The sequence below is a fragment of the Aquarana catesbeiana genome, linkage group LG01, assembly GCF_042186555.1.
Source record: "Aquarana catesbeiana isolate 2022-GZ linkage group LG01, ASM4218655v1, whole genome shotgun sequence".
Lineage (NCBI taxonomy): Eukaryota > Metazoa > Chordata > Amphibia > Anura > Ranidae > Aquarana > Aquarana catesbeiana.
In genome coordinates this window covers 968,470,508-968,496,487 of record NC_133324.1, presented here as the reverse complement: position 1 = coordinate 968,496,487, position 25,980 = coordinate 968,470,508, and the positions used below count along the sequence as shown (strand labels likewise).

General features: G+C 45.1%; 1 protein-coding gene across 5 annotated transcripts in view; it reads right to left on the bottom strand.

The window, feature by feature from the left end:
* The window catches only part of LOC141122475 (receptor-type tyrosine-protein phosphatase T-like), a 230,286-nt gene that overhangs the window by 121,698 nt on the left and 82,608 nt on the right, over positions 1 to 25,980 (bottom strand). For 3 of the 5 annotated variants that reach the window (XM_073611980.1, XM_073611977.1, XM_073611979.1), the window contains one exon: positions 14,123 to 14,302. The exons of 1 other annotated variant lie outside the window; for it this stretch is intronic. In XM_073611980.1, coding sequence (XP_073468081.1) covers positions 14,123 to 14,302 — 180 coding nt within the window. Of the gene's footprint in view, positions 1 to 14,122; positions 14,303 to 19,021; positions 19,179 to 25,980 lie in introns of those variants that run through there. One more of the 5 variants, XM_073611978.1, reaches the window with a different exon arrangement.

Sequence of the window (25,980 nt, the reverse complement as noted above, 5' to 3'; positions counted from 1 at the left end):
TTCCTCCCAGCAAACACGCCCAATGTGGATGACTGCAAGAGTTCTGGCTCCTGCCTCCCAATACCTACCTCCCGCCTGCACAAACCCAGCCACCCCAACACCTGATGCTCCTGAACCAATGCAGCTAGGACTAATACGTTCTACTCTAGCCCCAGAAGAACGGGCGCGCAGACGCCAGCTAAACCTCTGCCTCTACTTTGGTGGAGCAGGCCACTATGTGAACAACTGCCCGGTCAAGACCCGTAAGTGTTTTTCTTCTACCCCGGACCAGTCTATCCGCTTTAACCGCCAATGCAACTCAACTTGCTCTCCCTCTCTCGTTACAGCTCCAGGGAAGAACGATTCAAGTCAACGCCGTCATTGATTCTGGGGCATGTAGCTGCTTTATTGACTCTGCCTTTGCTACTCAACAAGATCTTCCCCTGAAAGACAAGACTCATAAACTCTCAGTTTTTCTGGCCGATGGGTCCCACATAAGGTCGGCACAAGTCTCTCAAGAAACCCTTCCTCTGTCTGCCACCTGTTTATCCCAGCATAAAGAAATTCTAACTCTGGACGTTATCTCCTCTCCATTATTCCCGATCATTTTGGGAATGCCCTGGCTCCAGGTCCATAACCCCCATGTTAATTGGACTACCGGTGAAGTCAAGTTTTTGTCACCCTATTGCCAAAGACATTGTTTACCTGAACCCTCCAAATCTGCTACCACCTTACTTTGCATGGACGTTGACCAAGATCTGCTTCAAACCATACCAGAGGTCTACCGGGAGTTTGCGGATGTATTCAGTAAGAAGGGAGCGGACTCCCTTCCACCCCATCATCCTTATGATTGCCCAATTGAGCTGCTCCCTGGGGCCAAGATTCCTTTCGGGCGCATCTTCCCGTTATCTGAAAAAGAGCAAGAAGCACTCAAGCTATACATTGATGAGAATCTCAAAAAGGGCTTTATTTGACTTTCTACCTCCCCAGCTGGTGCTTTCATCTCCAAGAAAGATCAGACTCTTCGTCCATGTGTGGACTATCGGAAGTTAAACAAAGTCACGGTTAAAAAACGCTACCCGTTGCCCCTGATACCTGAATTGTTTCAGAAGCTGAGGTCTGCCATCATCTTCACCAAGCTGGATTTAAGAGGAACCTACAACCTGGTCCGCATCCAGGCCGGGGATGAATGGAAGACAGCTTTCCGGACCCGGTTTGGGCAATACGAGTATTTAGTCATGCCCTTCGGCCTATGCAATGCCCCTGCCATTCCAGCATCTGGTCAATGACCTATTCAGAGAATTCCTGGACATCTTTGTAATTGTCTACTTGGATGACATTTTAATTTTTCCCAGTTCACTTAATCAACATCGGGAACATGTTTGCAGAGTCTTGGGCCGTCTTCATTTGCACGGACTGTATGCTAAAGCGGAGAAGTGCGAATTCGAACAAGAGGACATTCAGTTTTTGGGGTTAGTGATCTCCCCAACTGGCATCAAAATGGACCCTCAGAAGGTGTCCGCCGTGCTAGATTGGCCAGCCCCTCTGGACAAGAAGGGCGTGCAGCGCTTCATTGGATTCAGGAAATTCATTAAGGGATTTTCTGCCATCATTTCACCCATCACGCAGTTAACCAAGCATAATTGTCGTTTTCACTGGAGTCCGGAGGCTCAAGAGGCCTTTGAAGAACTGAAAAGGCGCTTCACTTCAGCTCCGATCCTCAGCCACCCTGACCCATCTTTACCCTTCATTCTGGAGGTTGATGCTTCCGAAGTGGCCGTGGGTGCAGTCATCTCTCAACGGCAGGGCAACAAGGACCTGATGCATCCTGTGGGATTCTTCTCTAGGAAACTCTCGCCGGCTGAGCGAAATTATGACGTGGGTAATCGGGAACTACTCGCTATCAAGACAGCATTGGAGGAGTGGAGGTATCTGTTAGAGGGCGCAGTTCACCTGGTTCTAATATATACCGATCACAAAAATCTAGAATACTTAAGATCTGCTAAGAGACTGAAACCCTGACAAGCTCGATGGGCCTTATTCTTTACACCTTTCTGTTTCCACATCACTTACCGGCCAGGAACTAAGAACATAAAACCAGATGCGCTATCGCGCATGTTCGATAGCCCTAAAGACCTTTCCGTACCTGACACCATTCTGCCGGCAAATAATTTCTTACTACTTCAGACGGATCTCCTGTTTTTGATCAGAGAAGCATCGCCAGAACCTTCAAGTCTCCAGGGAATCACTTTAACACCTCGAGATGGATTATTGTGGAGAGGAAGTCAAATATTTGTCCCGGAGAACGTCCGAGTCAAGGTGCTGACCTTGCTTCACGACCATCCACTTGCAGGACATTTTGGGATTCGTAAGACCCTTGAACTTGTGCAACGCACGTTCTGGTGGCCTAATCTGAAAGAATTCTGCAGGAAGTACTTCAGTTCTTGTCCTGTTTGCATCCAGAACAAAACCTCCAGGAACCGAGCCTGGGGACTGTTGAGGCCATTGCCCATACCAGATAGGCCCTGGAGGATGATAGCAATGGACTTTATAGTTGAGCTACCATGCTGTGAAGGATGTTCGGCGATCTTTGTGGTCGTCGATCGCCTGTCTAAGATGGCCCATTTCGTGCCCTTAAAGGGTACGCCTTCTGCTGTAGAGATGGCCCGTGTCTTCATCAAGGAGATCGTCAGGCTGCACAGAGTCCCTGCAAATATAGTATCTGATAGGGGGGTGCAGTTTACTTCACGCTTCTGGAAGGCCCTGTGTGAGATCTTGAAGATTGAACTAGCCCTGTCCTCAGCATACCATACCCAAACTAACGGGCAAACAGAAAGGACTAATCAGATGTTGGAGCAGTACATTAGGTGTTTTACATCTTTTGTACAAGATGATTGGGTGTCCCTGCTGCCCCTAGCGGAATTTGCTTATAATAATGCCAGCCACTCTGCCACTGGTCAGTCTCCTTTCTTTGCCATTTATGGTTTTCATGTATCTTTTTTACCTGATTTTCTTCCAGAATCCTCAGTTCCAGCGGTACAGGACACATTACAGTTTCTCAGTCACAATAATCAGATGTTACAGGAAGCAGTATCCAAGGCACAAGCAGGCAGTAAAAGGATCTTCGATCAAAAGAGAAGAGGAGATCTAAACCTTCAGCTTGGTGATAAGGTATGGCTGTCTACCAATAACATTAAATTGACCTGTCCTTCCAAAAAGTTTGCTCCTAAGTTTATTGGGCCCTTTCCGGTGAAAAGGAAGATTAATGAAGTATCCTATGAAGTGTGTTTACCTGACTCACTTAAAATGCACCCTGTATTCCATGTGTCGCTATTGAAGCCTGCTGTGACCGATCCCTTTCCTGATAGGGGCACCAGGGTCCCTGAACCTGTCTTGGTGGACGGAGATGAGGAATATGAGGTGGAGGCCATTCTCGATTGCAGAAAGAGACTGGGGCAAGTACAGTTTTTGATTAAATGGAAAGGGTATGGTCCAGAGAATAATTCATGCGAACCTGACAGCAATATTCACGCTAAACGTTTGATCCATGCCTATTTCTCTGCTCATCCTGAAAAGAAGAGTTGTCTGGGCATCCGGAGGCTGCCCGTTGGGAGGGGGCAATGTCAGGGACGTGCCGGTGCCCGTCGGGCAAACATGCGTGCGCGCGTGCGCATGAGGGGCTATTTCAGGGCAGTTCAGCTGAATTCCCCACCGGGGGGCGCCGGCACGCTCCCGCGCGTCCGTGCGCACTAGCGCTGTTTGGCGCAAAGGACTCTTTAAAAGGTTGTCAGATGCTTCCATCAGGTGCTGATTTCCTGTATCCTGCCTGTTGTTGTTATTTGCCATTGACTCGGCTACGTCTGACTATTCTTCTATCTCCAACCCGACCCGGCTTGCCTGACTCTGCTTATATCTTGTGACCCGTTGCCGAACCTCTGCCTGCCTGCCTGACCATTCTGTGATCATCCCTCCTGCCATATACCTGCCTGATCTCCTGCCAAACGGACTGTCTGACTCTGCTTTGCCTGTGTCCTGTGACACTGCTTCCAGCCTGCTCTTCCAGCTCCAGGTTCTGCCATATCTTCTACCTGCCTGCTTACTAATCAGCTTCTACCTGCCTGCATCCGCAGCTCAGCCATCCAGAGGGACTTCTTCCCAGCTCCTGTGTCAGCCACTGCCAGGACCCGCACCAGGCACTTCTACCCACTGTGCTCAAGAGACCACTGTTCCCACTCCAGTGGCTCCTGAACCAGCGTTTAGGAGAGGTCTTCTTCTACCAGTCGGGCTCAACTACCAGGTACCTAACACCAGGTTTGGAAGATCTGCTAAAGCAGGCCAGAAGAGTCTGTAGCCATTTCAGGTGGTCATACACAGCCAGTGCTCAGTTGGCTGGAATTCAGTGGGAATTCCACCTGCCCGTAAACCACCTAATTTGTGACATGCCCACCAGGTGGAACTCGACTTGCACCACTTTCCTGTGGTGACAGGGGCATTTACACTGATCATCAGGGTACTGAAAAATTAGTGCCCCGATTATCAGTGCATCCCCATCAGTGTCAATCAGTGCAGCATATCATCAGTACCAATTGGTGCTGAATATCAGTGTCCAACAATGACAACAGAAAAAAGAAATACCCACCACCTAGCAGCTTACCTAGGATGGTGCTACAATGATTGTGTGGATTATCAGGTTTACTCTGATTTAGCTGCATAAAAATCCATTCCATGCTGTGATAGCCTAGTGAACATATTGTCCAGTGAACTGGGATTGGTCTAATCTTTTACTTTCTCATCTATGGACATACTGCTATTTACTGCAACAGGTGACACTATATTGGGTTAATTTACCCCTAACCCATCTGATGCTTGCTTTTTAATACTGAACCATATTTGGGTATATTGTACTCCCAGTAGCAGTGCAGTATCCATTTGCTTAACTTGGTGTATTAGTGGGGCTGAGGTTGTTCTGAGAGTAGAGGCAGAAGAACGGAGAACCCAATCTACCAAGCAGGTCCTGCGAGTATAGCACTACATATATTCTTAACCACTTCAATACAGGACGCATACACTCTTCCTGCCCATGCCAACTTTCAGCTTTCAACGCTCTCGCACTTTCAATTACAATTACTCAGTAATGCAACACTGTACCCAAACAACATTTTTATCATTTTTTTCACACAAATAGAGCTTTTTTGGCGGTATTTAATCACCACTGGGGTTTTTTCTTTTTTGCGACAAAAAGAGCAAAAATGTAATAGTTTCTATGATAACATTTTGCAAATAAGTGATTTTTGTTCATATACTGTATGTGGGCCAAAATTTAAACTGCTACATATCTTTGGTAAAAATAACCCAAATCAATGTATATTATTTGGTCTTTGTGAAAGTTATAGAGTCTACAAGCCATGGTGCAAATCATTGAAAATTGATCACAACTGATGTACTGATGGCTTATATCATCTCTCGAGGCCCTAAAATGTCAGGAAAGTACAAATACCCCCCAAATGACCCCTTTTTTTAAAGTAGATAGTCCAATGTATTTAGTAAGTTGTAATTTTTTCCCACAACTCTTGGGAAAATTAAGACTTTTTTTTTTTTTTTACACAAAAGTGTCATAATAACAAGTTATTTCTCACACACAGCATACATACTTCAAATTACACCCCAAAATACATTCTGCTACTCCTCTATGGTGATACCACATGTGTGAGACTTTTACACAGCCTGGCCACATAGAGAGGACCAACATGCAGGGAGCACCGTCAGGTGTTCTGGAACATAAATTACACATAAAGTTTCCACAAGTCTCCGGAAAACATGGAAAGAAAATGAAAACATATTTATTTATTTTTTACACAAAGTGGTTAATTTATGAATCCATGCTGATTACTGCTAATGATACCATTCTTGTTACTATATACAAGATTTTAGTAATGAGAATGGTATCATTAGCAGTAATCAACATGGATTCATGAAGAATCGTTCTTGGCAAACCAATCTATTAACCTTCTATGAGGAGGTGAGTTGCCATCTAGATAAAGGAAGGCCCGTAGACGTGGTGTATCTGGATTTTGCAAAGGCATTTGAAACAGTTCCACATAGACGTTTACTGTACAAAATAAAGTCAGTTGCTCCCGGGTGCTTCATCCACAGTCTAACTAGGGTTATGACTAGGGATGAACTTTATGTTTGGGTTGAACATGAGTTCAGCTCGAACATTGGCTGTTCGTCCGTTCGCCGAAAACAGAACATTATGGGGCGTTCCCGCCAAATTCAAGTGCCGCGTAACGCCCCATAATGCACTGCGGGAGCACAGTGTATTGCTGTATGATGATTGGCCAAAGCATGCACCATGACCTGCATGGTTTGGCCAATCCCAGCACCCTCAGCAAAGAGAGACATAATTGGCCAAAGGCAGGGTGCCCTTGGCCAATCATGGCTCAGGGGGACTAAGTCCACGCCCCACACTATATAAGGCTGCCTGCACGTCAGCCCTGTGTAGTGTATTGTTGGCGTGGATGGAGAGAGCGTGTCATTTAGATTGAGTAGGCAGGCAGGTTATTCAGTTAGCTGCAGTGTATTTAATATATACTGTATATATACAGACAGTCTTGTGCATATATATATATATATATAGATATATATATCTATATATATCTATATATAGATATATATATATAGATATATATCTATATATATAGATATATATATAGATATATATCTATATATATATCTATATATATACACACATACACACACACACTGCATCCAGTGTAGTCAAGCCTATATCTGACTGCAGGCAATTCCTGGTGTACTTTTTCTAATATACTTGAGGCGGTGTACATAGTACACAGTACCGTGCACCCATAGTGCAGTTGCTACTACTTTTCTGGGGGTGTACACAATACAGTACACCCATAGTTGTTATTACACTTCTGTTGGTGTATACAATACCGTGCACCCCTAGTGCACTTGCTACTACTTTCCTGGTGGTGTACACAATACATACAGTGCACCCATAGTTGTTATTACACTTCTGTTGGTGTACACAGTACCGTGCACCCATAGTGCAGTTGCTACTACTTTTCTGGTGGTGTACACAGTACACAATACAGTGTAGTGTGGTGTTGAAAAACAAAATCTCCATCATGTCCGGAAGGCCACCAACGAGAGGCAGACGCTCACAGGCCACTAAAAGAGGGCAAGCAGGCTCTGTGTCTACAGTCAACAGTGCTGGTCATGGACATGGTGTATCTTCTACAGGTGGCCGTGGGGCACACTTGTCCTTTTTTTCTGCTGCTGGGATGGGGCAGAAAAATTGGGCCTTTGGTAGTGGTAGTGCCACAACACTGTAACCCCTCACAGATACTCTTGTTGGGCGCAGGAACAGGCCCTGCTGTGAAATATTAGATCAAAAATTGTAATTACATGCCCCTGTTAAACAGGGACAGAAAAATTAGGCCTTAGGCAGTGGTGGTTGTGCCCTAAACCAAAAATATTGTTGGAAGCTAGCATCATCAAGATTGAGGAGGAATAGAATAGTCACTCAGCATAGGCAGTCTTCAAGGGATCCCACATCCATAGAAAAATCAATCAGTTTCATCAACATCAGGTGCTTGATAGCTGCTGCTGATCCAAGACTGATTCATTTTTATGAACGTGAACCTATCAACGGAGTCTGTGGACAGGCGCACTCTATGACTTGTTATAAACCCTCCAGCAGCACTGAATGTGCGTTCAGAAGGAACGCTGGATGCAAGACAGGCCAGTAGCTCAATTGCATATTAAGCTAGTTCTGGCCAGTGGTCCATCCTCAAGACCCAGTAACCCAGTAGATGCTCTGTTAGAAAGGTCTCCAAGTCTGCTCTTGCCCCTAGATATTCCTGCACCATGTAATGCAGACGCTGGTGATAGTTGCTTGAACCAATCAGACCTTGGCGCTGAGGACTGAAAAATTGTCTAAAGGCATCGGTCAGCCGGCCACCTTCTCCACTGCTCTTCCTCTGACTGAACAAAGCCTCAGCAACACGTTGTCTAGCACCAGGAAATTGTAGCCTCACAGGGTCTGGAAATGCATTGCACAAACCTTTCTTCAAGGCTTCCTGAAGATGTTTCATCCTCTGCTCCCTCTGCGAAGGCAGGATGAGTTCTGCAACCTTACCCTTGTAACGTGGATCAAGAAGGGTTGCCAGCCAGTAATGACCCCTCTCTTTGATACAATTAATCTTAGGGTCCTTATGCTTCATGGCCTCCCTGATTCTGCAAAGCCTGCAAAAGTTTGCAGTGGCATTTGATTCTGAGTCCTCTGGGTCTCTAAGGATCACATGATCCATAACAACCTCCTCCCAGCCACGTACAACTCCTTGGGTTTCTGGGGACTGAAAACCATCCCTTTACAGCGTCTGCTGAGTTTTATCCTCCACTTCCATGCTGACACAATCCTCCTCCTTCTCCTCCTCCTCTTCCTGTGTGTTTGGCGGGCCTGCAGGAATAATATCTGGATAAAGGGGGCCTTGAGAGGTAAGGAAGTCCCCCTCTTCCTCTCGCTGTTCTGCCTCAAGTGCCCTGTCCATTAGTCCATGAAGCGTGTGCTCCAACAGGAAGACAAGAGGGACAGTATCACTGATGCATGCATTGTCGCTGCTCACCATCCTTGTGGCCTCCTCAAATGGTGACAGGACAGTTCATGCAGCCTTGATCAGTAGCCACTGGCGTGGCGAAAAGAAGCCAAGCTCCCCTGTCCTGGTGCCATACTCACACAGGTACTCATTGATGGCCCTCTGCTGTGTGTGCAGCTGCTGCAGCATTGCCAACGTTGAGCTCCACCTGGTGGACATGTCACAAATGAGGCGGTTGGTGGGCAGGTTGCATTCCCTTTGAATGTCAGCCAGCCGAGCACTGGCATTGTATGACCGGTGGAATTGACCACAGACTTTTCTGGCCTGCCTCAGGAGATCTTGTAAGCCTGGGTACCTGCTCAAGAACTGCTGCACCACCAAATTCAGGATGTGTGCCAAACATGGAACATGGGTCAAGTGTCCCTGTCGGAGGGCAGAAAGAAGGTTGGTGCCATTGTCGCATACAACCATTCCTGGCTGAAGCTGGCGTGGTGTCAACCACCTCTTAGCCTGCTCATTCAGAGCTGACAGAATCCCTGCCCCAGTGTGGCTTCTGTCCTCTAAGCAGACCAACTCATGCATTGCATGGCATCTTTTTGCCTGAGTGCTTGCGTAGCCCCTTGAACTCTTACGGAGCACTGCTGGTTTAGAGAACAAATCTGCAGAAGAGGCCATAGAGGAAGAAGAAGAGGAGGGGGTGGAGGAGAGGGCTGTGGCAGAATCACGGCTAATATTTTGGAGGCGTGATGGCGGAACAAGCTCCAACAATACTGAACCCTGTCCTGAATCCCTGCCAATGCCTGCTAGACCATGAGTCAGCGGTGCTGCTGACTGTCCTGTCCAACAAGACAAAAACATTGCCTTCCACATGCTGGTAGAGAGCTGGAATGGCCTTCAATGAAAAGAAATGGCATTTTGGAACCTGCAACTGAGGTACAGCATATTCGACAAATTCATGAAAGGGGGCAGAGTCTACCAGCTGAAAAACACAGTAGTTTCAGGGCTAGCAATTTGGCCAAGCTAGCATTCAGACGCTGAATTTCTTTTTACGGTTTAGCAACTGGGGTAGGGAAATTTGCCTGCTAAAATCAGATGGTGGTGTACTGCTAGCAGATTAGCTGCAAGTACTTGGGACACCTATTGCTATACCTTCATTCCTCTCAGTGCTGGTTTTTGAGAAGACTGGAGGTATAGTAGGGTTGGAGATCCCAGATGAGGTGCAAGGAGAAGTCCGCCTTTTTCTTTGATGTGGGTCTTTCAAGTGCTGTTGCCAACGGACTTGTTGCCTTATGAGTTTATGTGAAATCGCCATTAATAGCTTTAAAATATTTGTAATTATGAATATATTTAATTTAGCTTGTATCTATGTAGGGCGGAACTTATTATCTTCACAGAAATCTCTGGTAGACTAGACAAGTCGGTGCCTAGGCCAGTGTATACAAACAATGGGATCCAAACCTCATTGTATTTCACATACTCACTTCAAAGGATCCCATGCTGGGATATGCAATGAAGGGAGGCCAACCCGTAATCAATACTTCCCGGGAAAATTCAAGTTAAACTCCTGCTCAGAATAGTCACAAGGATTTGCATTAAAGGGGGCTGACTTATGCAAAGTATAGGGATTGGAGATGTAATCAGTCCTTAACCAGGAATAGGGAAGCTCACCAATCAGAGCCACGCTATGCCAACCAACGAGGCACCAGCCTGTAATGATATACACAGACTAGATGGGAGAGAAACACACACTTTTATGGGAGAGCAACCATCAGAATGGAACCTTGGTGCAAAGGGTAATTATGGGGAAGGTCTGCATTTTACTTGTAACTAAATATGTTTGTAGATTAATGTTTTTAGGAATATACTCTGTATTCCTTCATGTAATTCTCTTATTTTAACCTAATATTTTCTTCCTTGGTGTAGACTATAGATAGATGGTTGTGTATTAGATAGACTTTCAACTATTCACCAATAAATGTTGTTATTGTGTTAAAGCTTTCACTCAAGGTCAAAGAACTTTCATTTAACCCAAATCATATCTGAGAGATATTAAATCTCAAATATAGTGTACGGGAAACAGACTGCATGGGTGATCGTCATATGTTTGGTCAAATATGTGGTGCCCAAGCGGCTGCTGTTCTGGTCACGCTTGATCCGCTTCAGACATAGATTGCAAACAGCAACGGTGCGATCTGCTGCACACGTGTCCAAAAAGGCCCACACCAAGGAACTTTTCAAAATCAGTGGGGAGTCAGCAGCGCCCTGCGCCTGTGGAGCTCTGGGGTGTGATGCAGCAGGGTGGCTACCCTTAAGCTGCCCCCTAGAGGACATTCTGCCTCATTGGAGTTGTGCCTCCTCCTCCTCCTCTATTCTATCAGGCACCCAAGTAGAGTCAGTGACCTCATCATCCCCTCCCTCCTCGTCACTGGAGCAAACTTGGCACTATGCTGCAGCTGGGAGAACATGACTGCCAGTTTCTTGTCCTTCTTGGGCACCCCCTCTCTCTAGGCTCATGTTACTCCCTTCCTCAACCTGGGAACCAACACCAGAGCCTTCAAATCGCTGTGCATCTTCCAGCAGCATATAACCTACACTGTGGTCGAATAGTTCAGGGGACTCCTCTGTGCATGATGGTGGGGCTATGGAAGGAGTGGCTGTGGACAAGGAGCCAGTGGAATAGGCCGCTTTGGCAGCTGCATAGGAAGGAAAACTACTCTGCGCCTGGGTGACAGAGAATGAGGAGGATGAGGACGGCTTTGTTATACACTCCACCAACTCTTCTGCATGTTCTGGCTCAATAACACGGCCAGCAGCAGAAAAAAAGGACAAATGTGCCCCACGGCCACCTGCAGAGGATGCACCATGTCCATGACCAGCACTATTGACTGTAGACACAGAGCCTGCTTGCCCTTTTTTAGTGGCCTGTGAGCGTCTGCCTCTCCTTGGAGGCCTTCTGGACATAATGTATATTTTGTTTTGCAACACCACACTACACTGTACAGGGGGTCCCCGACTTACGAACATCTGAGTTGCGAACGACTCCTACTTATGAACGGGGCCCGAGTGATGTCACTGCCAGCCGAATCTTCCTCTCCTTGTTGGAGTGAACCGTTCCTCCGTTCCTGGTCTGGCTGCGGGCCCCCCTCGTCATCCTGCATGCCCATCCACAGGCCTGGTACGATCCAGTGGCCTGCCGGTGGCCTGCCAGGCCACTAAAACTGCCCGTTGTGGCCACGGCCTTGTCGACCTAGTGAAGCCTCCAAGATCCCTGGTCTTTCCTGCACAGCTGCCCCGCGGTGGCCTGCCTGGACTCAGATCGCAGACACTGCTGCTTTCACCATCCATCCATCTCCCTGCTGTGCCATCAGGTGAGCTGCCTGGCAGCTCCCCTCTCTCTGCTGTCTCCTGTCCCTGCAGCCATGTAAACAGTGAGAGGGGGAGCTGTGCTCCTCCCCTCTCAGCTGTGACAGGAAATCTAGCATAGTGCTAGGACTCCTGTTTTGGAGGTGACAGGGTCAATAAAGAGAACCTGTCACCTCCAATTGCTATAACACAGGAAATTGTTTTCTCCTGTGTGATAGCAATAAAGTTAAGTGAAAAAAAATTGATAAAAAAAAATTAAATGAAAATAAAAAAATAATAAGAAATACAGTAATAATTAAATTAATAAAATAAAAAAGTAATTACAAAAAGTAAAGAATAAGAAAAATAATATTAAAAATAAGAAAATTATACAAAAATAAAAAAAAGACTGGATTTGCACTTAGGGTACTGTTCCGACTTACAAACTAATTCAACTTAAGAACAAACCTACAGTCCCTATCTTGTTTGTATCCCGGGTAGCCCTGTATTGTGTACACCACCAGAAAAGTAGTAGCAACTACACTACAGCTGCACTGAATTGTAATTACAATTTTTGATCAAATATTTCACAGCAGGACCCATTCCTGCACCAACAAGAGTATCTGTGAGGGGTTACAGTTTTGTGGCACCACTGCCTAAGGCCCAATTTTTATGCCCCTGTTTAACAAGTGCATGTAATTACAATTCTTGATATAATATTTCACAGCAGAGCCAGTTCCAGTGCCCACCAAGAATAATTGTGAGGACTTACAGTGTTCTGGTACCACCAACACCTAAGGCCCAATTTTCTGCAGTGTATATAAAGCAGGCCGTATAGTATATATAGGCGGTCCCCTATTTTCAAACATCCGACTTACAAACAACTCCTACTTACAAACGGAAGGAGACAACAGGAAGTGAGATGAAATCTACCCCTAGGAAGGGAAATTCTCTCCTGTAAGAGTAATATGGGAAAAATGTTTCTCCTTTCCACTGATGCTTTATCACCAATCCTTGTTTCACTAAAAACCCAAAATTTTCAAAATCCAATTGTCATTGGGACAGAAAGTGAGGTGAAATCTTCTGAAGAGGAGCACAGACAACAAAACAAATGTTACAGGGGTGATAACCCTTCCCTATGTTTTCCAAAAACCTTAAAAATAGATTTTTGGGCTGGAGCTACACTTAAAAAATGTACCTGTTCCAAATTACAAACAGATTCAACTTAACAACAAACCTACAGTCCCTGCCTTGTTTGCACCGCCTGTATACTGCTGTTCAGAGTATATAGGGCCTGGGGGCCCAACGTCTTTTCTTTTTTTAATTTGGGTGCGGGGTTCCCCTCAATATCCATACCAGACCCAAAGGGCCTGGTAATGGACTGGGGGGTACCCATGCCGTTTTTCTCAATGATTTTCATCCATATTGCCAGGACCCGACATTACAAGCAGTTTTAAATGACTTTTATTCCTTTAGAAATGTAATTTGTGCAGGGACTGTTCTAAGCACGGGAAACATGCACCCCTTTACAGACATACTATAGACACCCCCCAAGTACGATATTTAAAGGAATATTTCATTTTTATTGTTTCACTTTAAGCATTATTAAAATCACTGCTCCTGAAAAAACGTCCGTTTTTAAAACTTTTTTTTGCATTGATCCATGTCCCCTGGGGCAGGACCCGGGTCCCCAAACACTTTTTATGACAATAACTTGCATATAAGCCTTTAAAAAGAGCACTTTTGATTTTAACATAGACTTTAACGGTGTTCACACAAATTTTTTTGCCTGTTTGGATGTTCTGCCGTGAACCGAACCGGGGGTGTTTGGCTCATCCCTAGTTATGACTAAGGTCTTATAGGCTGAAACGCGTCAACTGGCTGTCTACAGATGATTTACTAAAGGAAAATAGATTGTTCACTTTTCAGGCGAATTTTCTCTTGACCTTGTGAATGTGTTGACAATTCAATTTGCAAAGATGAACCAATCACATGCAAGAAAAATGCAGTATTTTTGCTTGAACTTGATTGAATGATAGCAGCCAGCAAAGCTTCGCCTCAATTCTCTTACAAAGTGCACAAGCTAATTGTTTTTAGAAAATCAACCCCCGTGTGTCTGTTGTGGAAAAACATATGTGAATATGAGGAAACAATTGAACATTATAGTAAAAAATTGTACTCACCTATACAGGTAACAGAAGGAGTCCACTCCTGGGAGGAGCGGGGGTTGTCACATGTTATTGTGTCTGATGATGGATAATATCCAGACTGACACCGTACTATTATCTCTTCATTTTTATTATAATACTCCTTGTCTACAGAGATATACTCCATGTTTGGTATTATTGGAGGAGAACATTGAGCTGTGGAAGAAATCAAACCTTTATATGTATATAATAAATGTGTACATGTAATATATATAGAATTGGTCTGACCAATAAAACCAACACAGAGGAACCTCCATCAGAGTCAGCGATATAAAAAGTAGTATTATTCTCTGTGATACTGATGATTGTCCTCATTTTTAATAAGCAGTAAAGTGTTATAGCGGAGTTCAACCAAAATTTTTTATTTTTTTTTAAGTCATCAGCTACAAACACTGCAGCTGCTGACTTTTAATATTAGGACACTTACCTGTTCAGGGCGCCCGCGATGTCCTCACTCGAAGCCGATCTGTCCCTTGCGGCTTCACAGCCTGGTTCCCTACTGCACATGCGCGAGTCCTCACTGGTCCCTGCTGTCTTCTGGGATCTGTTTGTCTCCCAGAAGACAGCGGGGGGGATGGAGGAGGGGCCAGACATGACGTAGATCACCGCAGAGCCTGCGGTGATCTATGGACGGAAGTGGGAGCAAATACCTGGATTATACAGGTATCTGCTCCCCCTTGAAAGGTGCCAAATGTGGCACTGGAGGGGGGGGAGGAATCCGATCAGCGGAAGTTCCATTTTTTGGGTGGAACTCCACTTTAAAGTACATCTAAACCCGATAACACAAATCTCATATATTACAGTGCACCAGCCCTTAGATGTGGTGGATGTTTTCATTTTCATTTTTCAGGATAAGAACCTTTCCTGCAATTACAGAAAATAATCCTGCCAGAAATGCAGTGTCTGTGCCATCTCCTTTGAGCTTACCTGATACAGTACCTTAAAAAAGTATTCATACCCCTTGAAATTTTCCACATTTTGTCATGTTACAACCAAAAAAAAAAAAAAAATGTATTTTATTGGGATTTTATGTGATAGACCGACACAAAGTGGCACATAATTGTAAAATGGAAAGAAAATGATAAATGATACAAATAAATATGTGAAAAGTGTGGGAGGCATTTGTATTAAGCCCCCTTTACTCTGATACCCCTAACTAAAATCTAGTGGAACCAATTGCCTTCACAAGTCACCTAATTAGTAAATAGAGTCCACCTGTGTGTCATTTAATCTCAGTATAAATACAGCTGTTCTGTGAAGCCCTCAGTGGTTTGTTAGAGAACCTTATCAGTTATCATGAAGGCCAAGGAACATACCAGACAGGTCAGGGATAAAGTTGTGAAGAAGTATAAAGCAGGGTTAGGTTATAAAAAAATCTCCCAAGCTTTGAACATCTCACGGAGCTCTGTTCAATCCATCATCTGAAAATGGAAAGAGTATGGCACAACTGCAAACCTACCAAGACATGGCCGTCCACCTAAACTGACCGGCCGGGCAAGGAGAACATTCATCAGAGAAGCAGACAAGAGGTCCATGGTAACTCTGGAGGAGCTGCAGAGATCCACAGCTCAGGTAGGAGAATCTGTCCACAGGACAACTATTAGTCGTATTCTCCACAAATCTGCCCTTTATGGAAGAGTGACAAGAAGAAAGACATTGGGGAAAGAAAGTCATAAGAAGTTGTGTTTTCAGTTTGTGAGAAGCCATGTGGGGAACACAGTAAACATGTGGAAGAAGGTGCTCTGGTTAGATTAGACCAAAATTCAACTTTTTGGCCTAAAAGCAAAACACTATGTGTGGTGGAAAACTGATACTGCACATCACCCTGAACACATGATCCCCATTGTGAAACATGATGGTGGCAGCATCATGTGGTGGGGATGCTTTTCTTCAGCAGGGACAGGGAAGCTGGTCAGAGTTGATGGGAAGATGGATGGAGCCAAATACAGGGCAATCTTAGAAGAAAACCTGTTAGAGTCTGCAAAAGACCTGAGACTGGGGCTGAGGTTCACCTTCCAGCAGGACAATGACCCTAAACATACAGCCAGAGCTACAATGGAATGGTTTAGATCAAAGCATATTCATGTGTTAGAATGGCCCAGTCACAGTCCAAACCTAAATCCAATAGAAAATCTGTGGCAAGACTTGAAAATTGCTGTTCACAGACGCTCTCCATCCAATCTGACAGAGCTTGAGATATTTTGCAAAGAAGAATGGGCAAAAATGTCCCTCTCTAGATGTGCAAAGCTGGTAGAGACATCCCCAAAAAGACTTGAAGCTGTAATTGCAGTGAAAGGAGGTTCTACAAAGTATTGACTCGTAGAGGCATCATACAAATGTACCCCCCACACTTTTCACAGATTTATTTGTAAATACATTTTGAAAACCATTTATTATTTTCCTTCCACTTCACAATTATGTGCCACTTTGTGTTGGTCTATCACATAAAATCCCAATAAAATACCTTTACGTTTTTGGTTGTAACATGACAAAATATGGAAAATTTCAAGGGGTACGAATACTTTTTCAAGGCTTTTCAAGGTTGTAGGGAAGAAGCCCTTCTCCTCATCAATATGGGGACAAGGTGCTTTGCAAGACAGTGATGAGGGTATGTGGCCTGGTATCATTTAAGGGGAAAGGGTGAACACTGCCCCCCCCCCCCCCCTCTTCCACTTTCCTGGCCAGCTAGGCTGCATGCTTGGATTAGGGTTTGGTATGGGTTTCCTGAGGGACCTCACACAGTTTTTTTTCTTTGCGTGAGTGTTATGCTTTGCGTCTATTAAAGTTCTTGCGGTAAAACCAAGGAAGCTTAGACTTCTGTAGTGTATCAATGCTTTACTAAACAGGAAAACTGCACAAACAACTGTAGAATACACAATACAACACAACTCATAGCTTACAAAAATATGCCTACAAATATAAACATGTACAATATGTACACATTGAGTAAACTAAACAGTAACTCAACTTAGGCTTTAAGATGTAATGTCCTTCATGGTTTCTTGCTTAAATCCATACCAGACCCGGGGGGGTCTTCAGAATTTTTTTTATTCTTGTTGTAGAATGTGCTACAGCAAAAGTGACAATTACAAAAAAACTTAATAAAGTTTAAATTGCCGGCAAATAACATTCATTGCTGGATTCTTAAAAAAAAAAACAGCGCACAAATAAGCTGTCAGTGAAATGTCATTTGCCAGCAATTTTAAGCTCCTTTCCCTTTGTAAATGTCAGCATTGCTGCAGCACTTTCTGTACATCACAGAGATGCCCCTTCACAGGCAGGATTAGGACCCCCCAGACATGTTATTTAACCACTTCCCTACCGGGCACTTTTACCCTCTTCCTGCCCAGGCCAATTTTCAGCTTTCAGCGCTGTCACACTTTGAATGACTCAGTCATACAACACTGTATCCATATGAAACTTGCGTCCTTTTTTTCACACAAATAGAGCTTTCTTTTGGTGGTATTTAATCACTGCTGAGGTTTTTATTTTTAGCTAAAAAAAAACTATTTTGAAGAAAAAAAAGGAAAATAAACTTTTTGCTGTAAAATTTTGCAAACAGGTAACTTTTCTCCTTCACTGATATGCTGTATAGATGGGCACTGATAGGCCACACTGATGGGCACTGATAGGCCGCACTGATGGGCACTGATAGGCAGCACTGATGGGCACTGATAGGCCGCACTGATGGGCACTGATAGGCAGCACTGATGGGCACTGATAGGCCACACTGATGGGCACTGATAGGCCGCACTGATGGGCACTGATAGGCAGCACTGATGGGCACTGATAGGCCGCACTGATGGGCACTGATAGGCCGCACTGATGGGCACTGATAAGGCAGCACTGATAGGCGGCACAGGTGGGCACTGATGAGTCTGCACTGGTGGGCACTGATGAAGCGGCACTGAGTGGCACTGATGAGGCTGCCCTGATAGGCGGCACAGATGGGCACTGACAGGAGGCCCAGATGGGAACTGATAGGCAGCATTGATGGGCACTGATGAGGCTGCAGTGGTGGGCACTGATGAGGCTGCACTGATAGGTGGCACTGATGGGCACTGATAGGAGGCTTGGATGGGAACTGATAGGTGGCATTGAAAGGCACTGATGGGTATCACTGATAGGTGACACTGAAGAGGGGGCACTTATAGGCACTGATTGGCAGCACTGGTGGGCACTGATTGGCAGCACTGATGGGCACTGATTGGCAACACTGGTGGGCACTATTGGGACTGCACTGATGATCAGTGCCCTAATTATCAGTGCTGATGTCCCCTTCACACAAGCCGGTTATTGGATCTCCTCTCCTCTCCTCTCCTCATGCTGTCAGCCTGAGGAAAGGAATGCCGATAACTGGCTTGTGTTTACATCGTGATCAGCTGTGATTGCCACTTTACCCCGATCTGTGTCATATGACTCCCTCCCAAAACTGGACGGCTGTGCTGTAACCTTCATTTGTCTATAGCATGGTCGGCAAGTGACATTTATAATGTTTCACCTTCAGCATTTAAAAATCATTGCTCCTGGCCTGGATTTTATTTATTTTTATTTTTTTGCATTAGTACATGTTCCCCAGGGCAGTGCCCCCCCCCCCCCCCCCCCCAGGTTATTTTTTGACATCCCCTTTCCTCTTAGCCTAGAAAATGGGTATTTTTCATTTCACAGACTAGGCTCCCATTGATCTCAATGGGGTTTGGCATCTGAACTATTTAGTACCCTATTTGAACCAAATCCAGAGCAGTTTGGCTCTATAGTAATGTGTATAGAGCAATGCACCAATCAGGTTTTGGTCGGACCAATAAATAATTAGAGGTGACTGCTGATTGGTTGCTCTGGGTTCCTGCGGTCTGTATATTGAGGATTACTACTCACCGATACATTGTGGAGGATTATTCCACCCAATGGAGGATCCGATCTTCACACATCGTACAGAGGATGGATTTGGCTGATATCCAGTTGGACATTTTACTGTCACTGTATCTCCAATATAATAAAATATCTTCTTTGGATACATTGTCAGTAGGGATGAGCTTCGAGTTCGAGTCGAACTCATGTTCTACTCGAACATTGGCTGTTCGCAAGTTCGCCGAACAGCGAACAATTTGGGGTGTTCGCGGCAAATTCGAATGCCGCGGAACACCCTTTAAAAGTCTATGGGAGAAATCAAAAGTGCTAATTTTAAAGGCTTATATGCAAGTTATTGTCATAAAAAGTGTTTGGGGACCCGGGTCCTGCCCCAGGGGACATGGATCAATGCAAAAAAAAGTTTTAAAAACGGACGTTTTTTCAGGAGCAGTGATTTTAATAATGCTTAAAGTCAAACAATAAAAGTGTAATATCCCTTTAAATTTCGTAGCTGGGGGGTGTCTATAGTATGCCTGTAAAGGGGCGCATGTTTCCCGTGTTTAGAACAGTCTGACAGCAAAATGACATTTGGAAGGAAAAAACTCATTTAAAACTACCGCGGCTATTGCATTGCCGACAATACACATAGAAGTTCATTGATAAAAACGGCATGGGAATTCCCCACAGGGCAACCCCGAACCAAAATAAAAAAAAAAAAATGATGTGGGGGGGTCCCCCTAAATTCCATACAAGGCCCTTCAGGTCTGGTATGGATATTAAGGGGAACCCCAGCCAAAATTTAAAAAAAAAATTGACGTGGGGTTCCCCCTAAATTCCATACCAGACCCTTCAGGTCTGGTATGGATTTTAAGGGGAACCCCGCGCCAAAAAAACAAAAAAAAAAACGGCATGGGGTCCCCCTAAAAATCTATACCAGACCCTTATCCGAGCACGCAACCTGGCAGGCCGCAGGAAAAGAGGGGGGGACGAGAGTGCGGCCCCCCCCCTCCTGAACCGTACCAGGCCACATGCCCTCAACATTGGGAGGGTGCTTTGGGGTAGCCCCCCAAAACACCTTGTCCCCATGTTGATGAGGACAAGGGCCTCATCCTCACAACCGTGGCCGGTGGTTGTGGGGGTCTGCGGGCGGGGGGCTTATCGGAATCTGGAAGCCCCCTTTAACAAGGGGACCCCCAGATCCCGGCCCCCCCCCTGTGTGAAATGGTAAGGGGGTACTTACCCCTACCATTTCACTAAAAAACTGTCAAAAATGTTAAAAATGACAAGAGACAGTTTTTGACAATTCCTTTATTTAAATGCTTCTTCTTTCTTCCTTCATCTTCTTCTTCTTCTGGTTCTTTTGGCTCTTCTGGTTCTTCCTCCGGCGTTCTCGTCCAGCATCTTCTCCGCGGCGTCTTCTATCTTCTTCTCCTCGGGCCGCTCCGCACCCATGGCATGAGGGGGGAGGCTCCCGCTCTTCTCTTCATCTTCTTCTCTTCTTCATCTTCTTCATCTTCTTCTTCATCTTCTTCTTCTTCTTCTTCTTCTTCCTTCTTCTCTTCTTCCTGTCTTCTCCGGGCCGCTCCGCAGCCATGCTGTGGCATGGAGGGAGGCTCCCGCTGTGTGACGGCGTCTCTTCGTCTGACGGTTCTTAAATAACGGGGGGCGGGGCCATCCGGTGACCCCGCCCCCTCTGACGCACGGTGACTTGAGGGACTTCCCTGTGACGTCACGGGGAATGCCACAGGGAAGTCCCGTCATGTCACCGTGCGTCAGAGGGGGGCGGGGTCACCGGGTGGCCCCGCCCCCCGTTATTTAAGAACCGTCAGACGAAGAGACGCCGTCACACAGCGGGAGCCTCCCTCCATGCCACAGCATGGCTGCGGAGCGGCCCGGAGAAGACAGGAAGAAGAGAAGAAGGAAGAAGAAGAAGAAGATGAAGAAGAAGATGAAGAAGAGAAGAAGATGAAGAGAAGAGCGGGAGCCTCCCCTCATGCCATGGGTGCGGAGCGGCCCGAGGAGAAGAAGATAGAAGACGCCGCGGAGAAGATGCTGGACGAGAACGCCGGAGGAAGAACCAGAAGAGCCAGAAGAACCAGAAGAAGAAGAAGATGAAGGAAGAAAGAAGAAAGAAGAAGCATTTAAACAAAGGAATTGTCAAAAACTGTCTCTTGTCATTTTTAACATTTTTGACAGTTTTTTAGTGAAATGGTAGGGGTAAGTACCCCCTTACCATTTCACACAAGGGGGGGGCCGGGATCTGGGGGTCCCCTTGTTAAAGGGGGCTTCCAGATTCCGATAAGCCCCCCGCCCGCAGACCCCCACAACCACCGGCCAGGGTTGTGGGGATGAGGCCCTTGTCTTCATCAACATGGGGACAAGGTGTTTTGGGGGGCTACCCCAAAGCACCCTCCCAATGTTGAGGGCATGTGGCCTGGTACGGTTCAGGAGGGGGGGGGGCGCACTCTCGTCCCCCCCTCTTTTCCTGCGGCCTGCCAGGTTGCGTGCTCGGATAAGGGTCTGGTATGGATTTTTAGGGGGACCCCACGCCGTTTTTTTTTTTTTTTTTTGGCGCGGGGTTCCCCTTAAAATCCATACCAGACCTGAAGGGTCTGGTATGGAATTTAGGGGGAACCCCACGTCAATTTTTTTTTTAAATTTTGGCTGGGGTTCCCCTTAATATCCATACCAGACCTGAAGGGCCTTGTATGGAATTTAGGGGGACTCCCACATCATTTTTTTTTTTTAATTTTGGTTCGGGGTTGCCCTGTGGGGAATTCCCATGCCGTTTTTATCAATGAACTTCTATGTGTATTGTCGGCAATGCAATAGCCGCGGTAGTTTTAAATGTGTTTTTTCCTTCAAAATGTCATTTTGCTGTCAGACTGTTCTAAACACAGGAAACATGCGCCCCTTTACAGGCATACTATAGACACCCCCCAGGTATGAAATTTAAAGGAATATTACACTTTTATTGATTGACTTTAAGCATTATTAAAATCACTGCTCCTGAAAAAACGGCCGTTTTTAAAACTTTTTTTTGCATTGATCCATGTCCCCTGGGGCAGGACCCAGGTCCCCAAACACTTTTTATGACAATAACTTGCATATTAGCCTTTAAAATTAGCACTTTTGATTATTCATGTTCGTGTCCCATAGACTTTAACGGCGTTCGCGTGTTCGAACGAATTTTTTTCCTGTTCGCATGTTCTGGTGCGAACCGAACAGGGGGGTGTTCGGCTCATCCCTAATTGTCAGTATTGTCCCATCCGGATTCTTACACAGATCTGTAAAGTGATTAGAAGAATGAATTACATCGGAGAGATTTGGGGAACAATGTGAAAAAAGACAATTTCCTGTTGATCCTTTCATCTATCCTGGACATGTTCTTCTACCAAAATCAATCTATAGTATTCCCCTTTGTTCTCTCCGATGCTTCATAAAAGGTTATGTAGGTGGGTGGGGGATGGAGGAGGTGGGTCAATACACAGGACCTCATATCATTACCTTCTCCGGGGGGTTCAGCCTGGGGCACCCAGAAAATAGTTAGTAGGCATGTGCAATTTGTTTCGTTCCGAATTCATTTTTTAACGAATTTGTCGAAATTCGGGAATATCAAAATTAACGAAAACCCGTTTAACAAATTTTTCCCGAATATTCGTAAATTCGATAAAATTGGACATTCGTACATTAGTAAATTAGTGAATTCGTAAATTTCGGATAAATTCGTATTCGTTACGTTCACTGACAGTCAAATTTGAAAGGAAATTACAATACCTATAATTTATTAGTTAGTTACTATTTCAGATTTGTGAATTTTCGGGTTTTTGGATTTTCAAACTTTGAATTTACAAATTTCCGAATTTTCTATTTATGAACGAATGTTCGAATTTACGAATGTACAAATGTAAAAATGAACGAATGAACGAATGTTCGAATTTACGAATGTACGAATGAACGCATTTACGAATGAACAAATTTACGAATCGCGATCATAACGAATGACCCGAAAAACGAAAAAAATAATAAACTAATGAAACGAAAACGAAAATGAACAAATTTTTTGGCTGTGCACATGTGTAATAGTTAGAGAAGTGGCCTCTCTACAGTAAAATATAAAGGTAGCAAAAGTGCATATGTATCGTTGCATCAATAAATGAATTATAATTTTTATTACTGCCGTTACTTGCTCTATATGGTTATCCTTAATTACTGTACCGTAATAGTCCAATATGCCCCATTCTTTGGTCGCCTGACTGGGGATCAGGCTTCCAACCCCTTTTTGATATGTGTAATAGTTAGATGGGGTGCGCAGGGGAAAACTATGGATGTGACAAAATTGTGCTAAGAGTGGGAGGGGCTTAAAGCGGGGTTCCACCCAAATTTTGAACAATATCTGTATGTATTCTCTTCCTTGCCTAGATGCTGACATGCTGTGTAAAAAAATTTAAATCGCCGTAATTACCTTTTTTTTTCTCTTCTTCTTTGCACTTCCTGGTTTTCCTCCCGTGGGAGTAGGCGTGTTTCTAGCCTCTCCCAGACCTCCCACAGTCCCCTGGGAGCTAGTCTCAGGCTTCCCAGCATGCATTCTCGCTCGGTAAATGCTGGGAGCACAGCATTCACCGCATCCAGGAAATACATGCTTGTGGGCTTCAAATGCCCACAATGAAGATGGAAACCGCCTTCAGTGAATTTTATAAGTTATTCTTTACAACAAAATCGGACACAGGCGGACTTATTACACAGAACATGTGAGTAGATAATCATGAGAAGAAAAGTTTGTGAATGAACTCCAAAAACTAAAAACGATAGATAGGTGGACCCCCGCTTTAAGGAGCATACTCACTGTGTACTCGGTACTATAGATACTGTATGTACAAATCTTAGCAAAAGAAACTCTTCCACTATATATCCTTTTCTCCACACAGCCTAACTTCAGGAGGAACTTTATTAACATGACTACTGAGCAACCGACAACTGTTATACAATATACAGAGTGCAGTGGTCAGGGGTATGTCATATACAGCTCAGTATACAGAGTACAGTAGTCAGGATTATGTCATATACAGCCCAGCATACAGAGTGCAGTGGTCAGGGGTATGTCATATACAGCCCATGTATAGAGTGTAGTGGTCAGGGGTATGTCATATACAGCCCATGTATAGAGTGCAGTGGTCAGGGGTATGTCATATACAACCCATGTATAGAGTTCAGTGGTCAGGGGTATGTCATATACAGCCCATGTATAGAGTTCAGTGGTCAGGGGTATGTCATATACATCCCAGCATACAGAGTGCAGTGGTCAGGGATATGTCATATACAGCCCAGTATACAGAGTGCAGTGGTCAGGGGTATGTCATATACAGCCCATGTATAGAGTGCAGTGGTCAGGGGTATGTCATATACAACCCATGTATAGAGTTCAGTGGTCAGGGGTATGTCATATACAGCCCATGTATAGAGTTCAGTGGTCAGGGGTATGTCATATACATCCCAGCATACAGAGTGCAGTGGTCAGGGGTATGTCATATACAGCCCAGTATACAGAGTGCAGTGGTCAGGGGTATGTCATATACAAGTCAGAATACAGAGTGCAGTGGTCAGGAGTATGTCATATACAGCCCAGTATACAGAGTGCAGTGGTCAGGAGTATGTCATATACAGCCCAGTATACAGAGTGCAGTGGTCAGGGGTATGTCATATACAAGTCAGAATACAGAGTGCAGTGGTCAGGATTATGTCATATACAGCCCATGTATAGAGTGCAGTGGTCAGGAGTATGTCATACACAGCCCAGCATACAGAGTGCAGTGTTCAGGGGTATGTCATATACAGCCCATGTATAGAGTGCAGTGGTCAGGGGTATGTCATATACAGCCCATGTATAGAGTGCAGTGGTCAGGAGTATGTCATATACAGCTCATGTATAGAGTGCAGTGGTCAGGAGTATGTCATATACAGCCCATGTATAGAGTGCAGTGGTCAGGAGTATGTCATATACAGCCCATGTATAGAGTGCAGTGGTCAGGGGGTTGTATTTTTAACAGTTTGGTTGTTGCAGTGCCATTACCTCTCATACTACATCACCAGCTTATTCCACTGTCAGACCTCAGATACAGTCAGTGGTGTAACTAGAACCTTCAGGGCCCTTATGACCATGAAGGGCCCCCCTGACCCCCGGACAGGGCCCTTTCCTCCAAGCCCAGTGGAGAAACACCAGGACCCAGTCGTAAGTGAGTGTCTGCATATAAAGGAACCGATTTCTCTATTTCCCTCCCCCCCGCTTCTCCTCCTCTCCCTCCCGCTTCTCCTCCTCTCCCTCCCGCAGGCATTTAGTGGCTGCAGGAGGAAAATGGAGAGATGGGTTCATCTATGTCGGTGTTTCTCAATCTTTTTCTAATCAGGGCACCCTTGAAGTACACCCCTAGGTGAATGGGGCTGCACTGCAACCACCCCGCAACTGTGTGCATTGCAGTATAGTGATGATGCATTTAGGGGTTAAAACAGGCGGTCAGGAGGCAACATATTACCTCTATACTGGCTGTCAAATGCCTCTGAAAAGTGATCTGAGCATGGATCGCTTTTCAGAGGAACAGCATTTTTTTGCTGGTACTATGAACAAGCAATAAAAAAAATCAGTTCTGATTGTACACATATAGGGGGTCAGGATTAACCACATACATAAAATATGCCCCAAGAACAAGCAGGAACTGAAGATAGTTGCAGTAGAGGCCTGGCAGAGCATTACCAGGGATAAAACCCAACGTCTGGTGATGTCTATGCGTTCCAGACTTCAGGCTGTAATTGACTGCAAAGGATTTTCAACCAAGTATTAAAAAGTGAAAGTTTGATGGATGATTATTAATCTGTCCCATTACGTTGGTCCCTTAAAAAGTGGGAGGCACATATACAAACTGTTGTAATTCCTACACCGTTCACCTGATTTGGATGTAAATACCCTCAAATTAAAGCTGAATGGGGCCTTG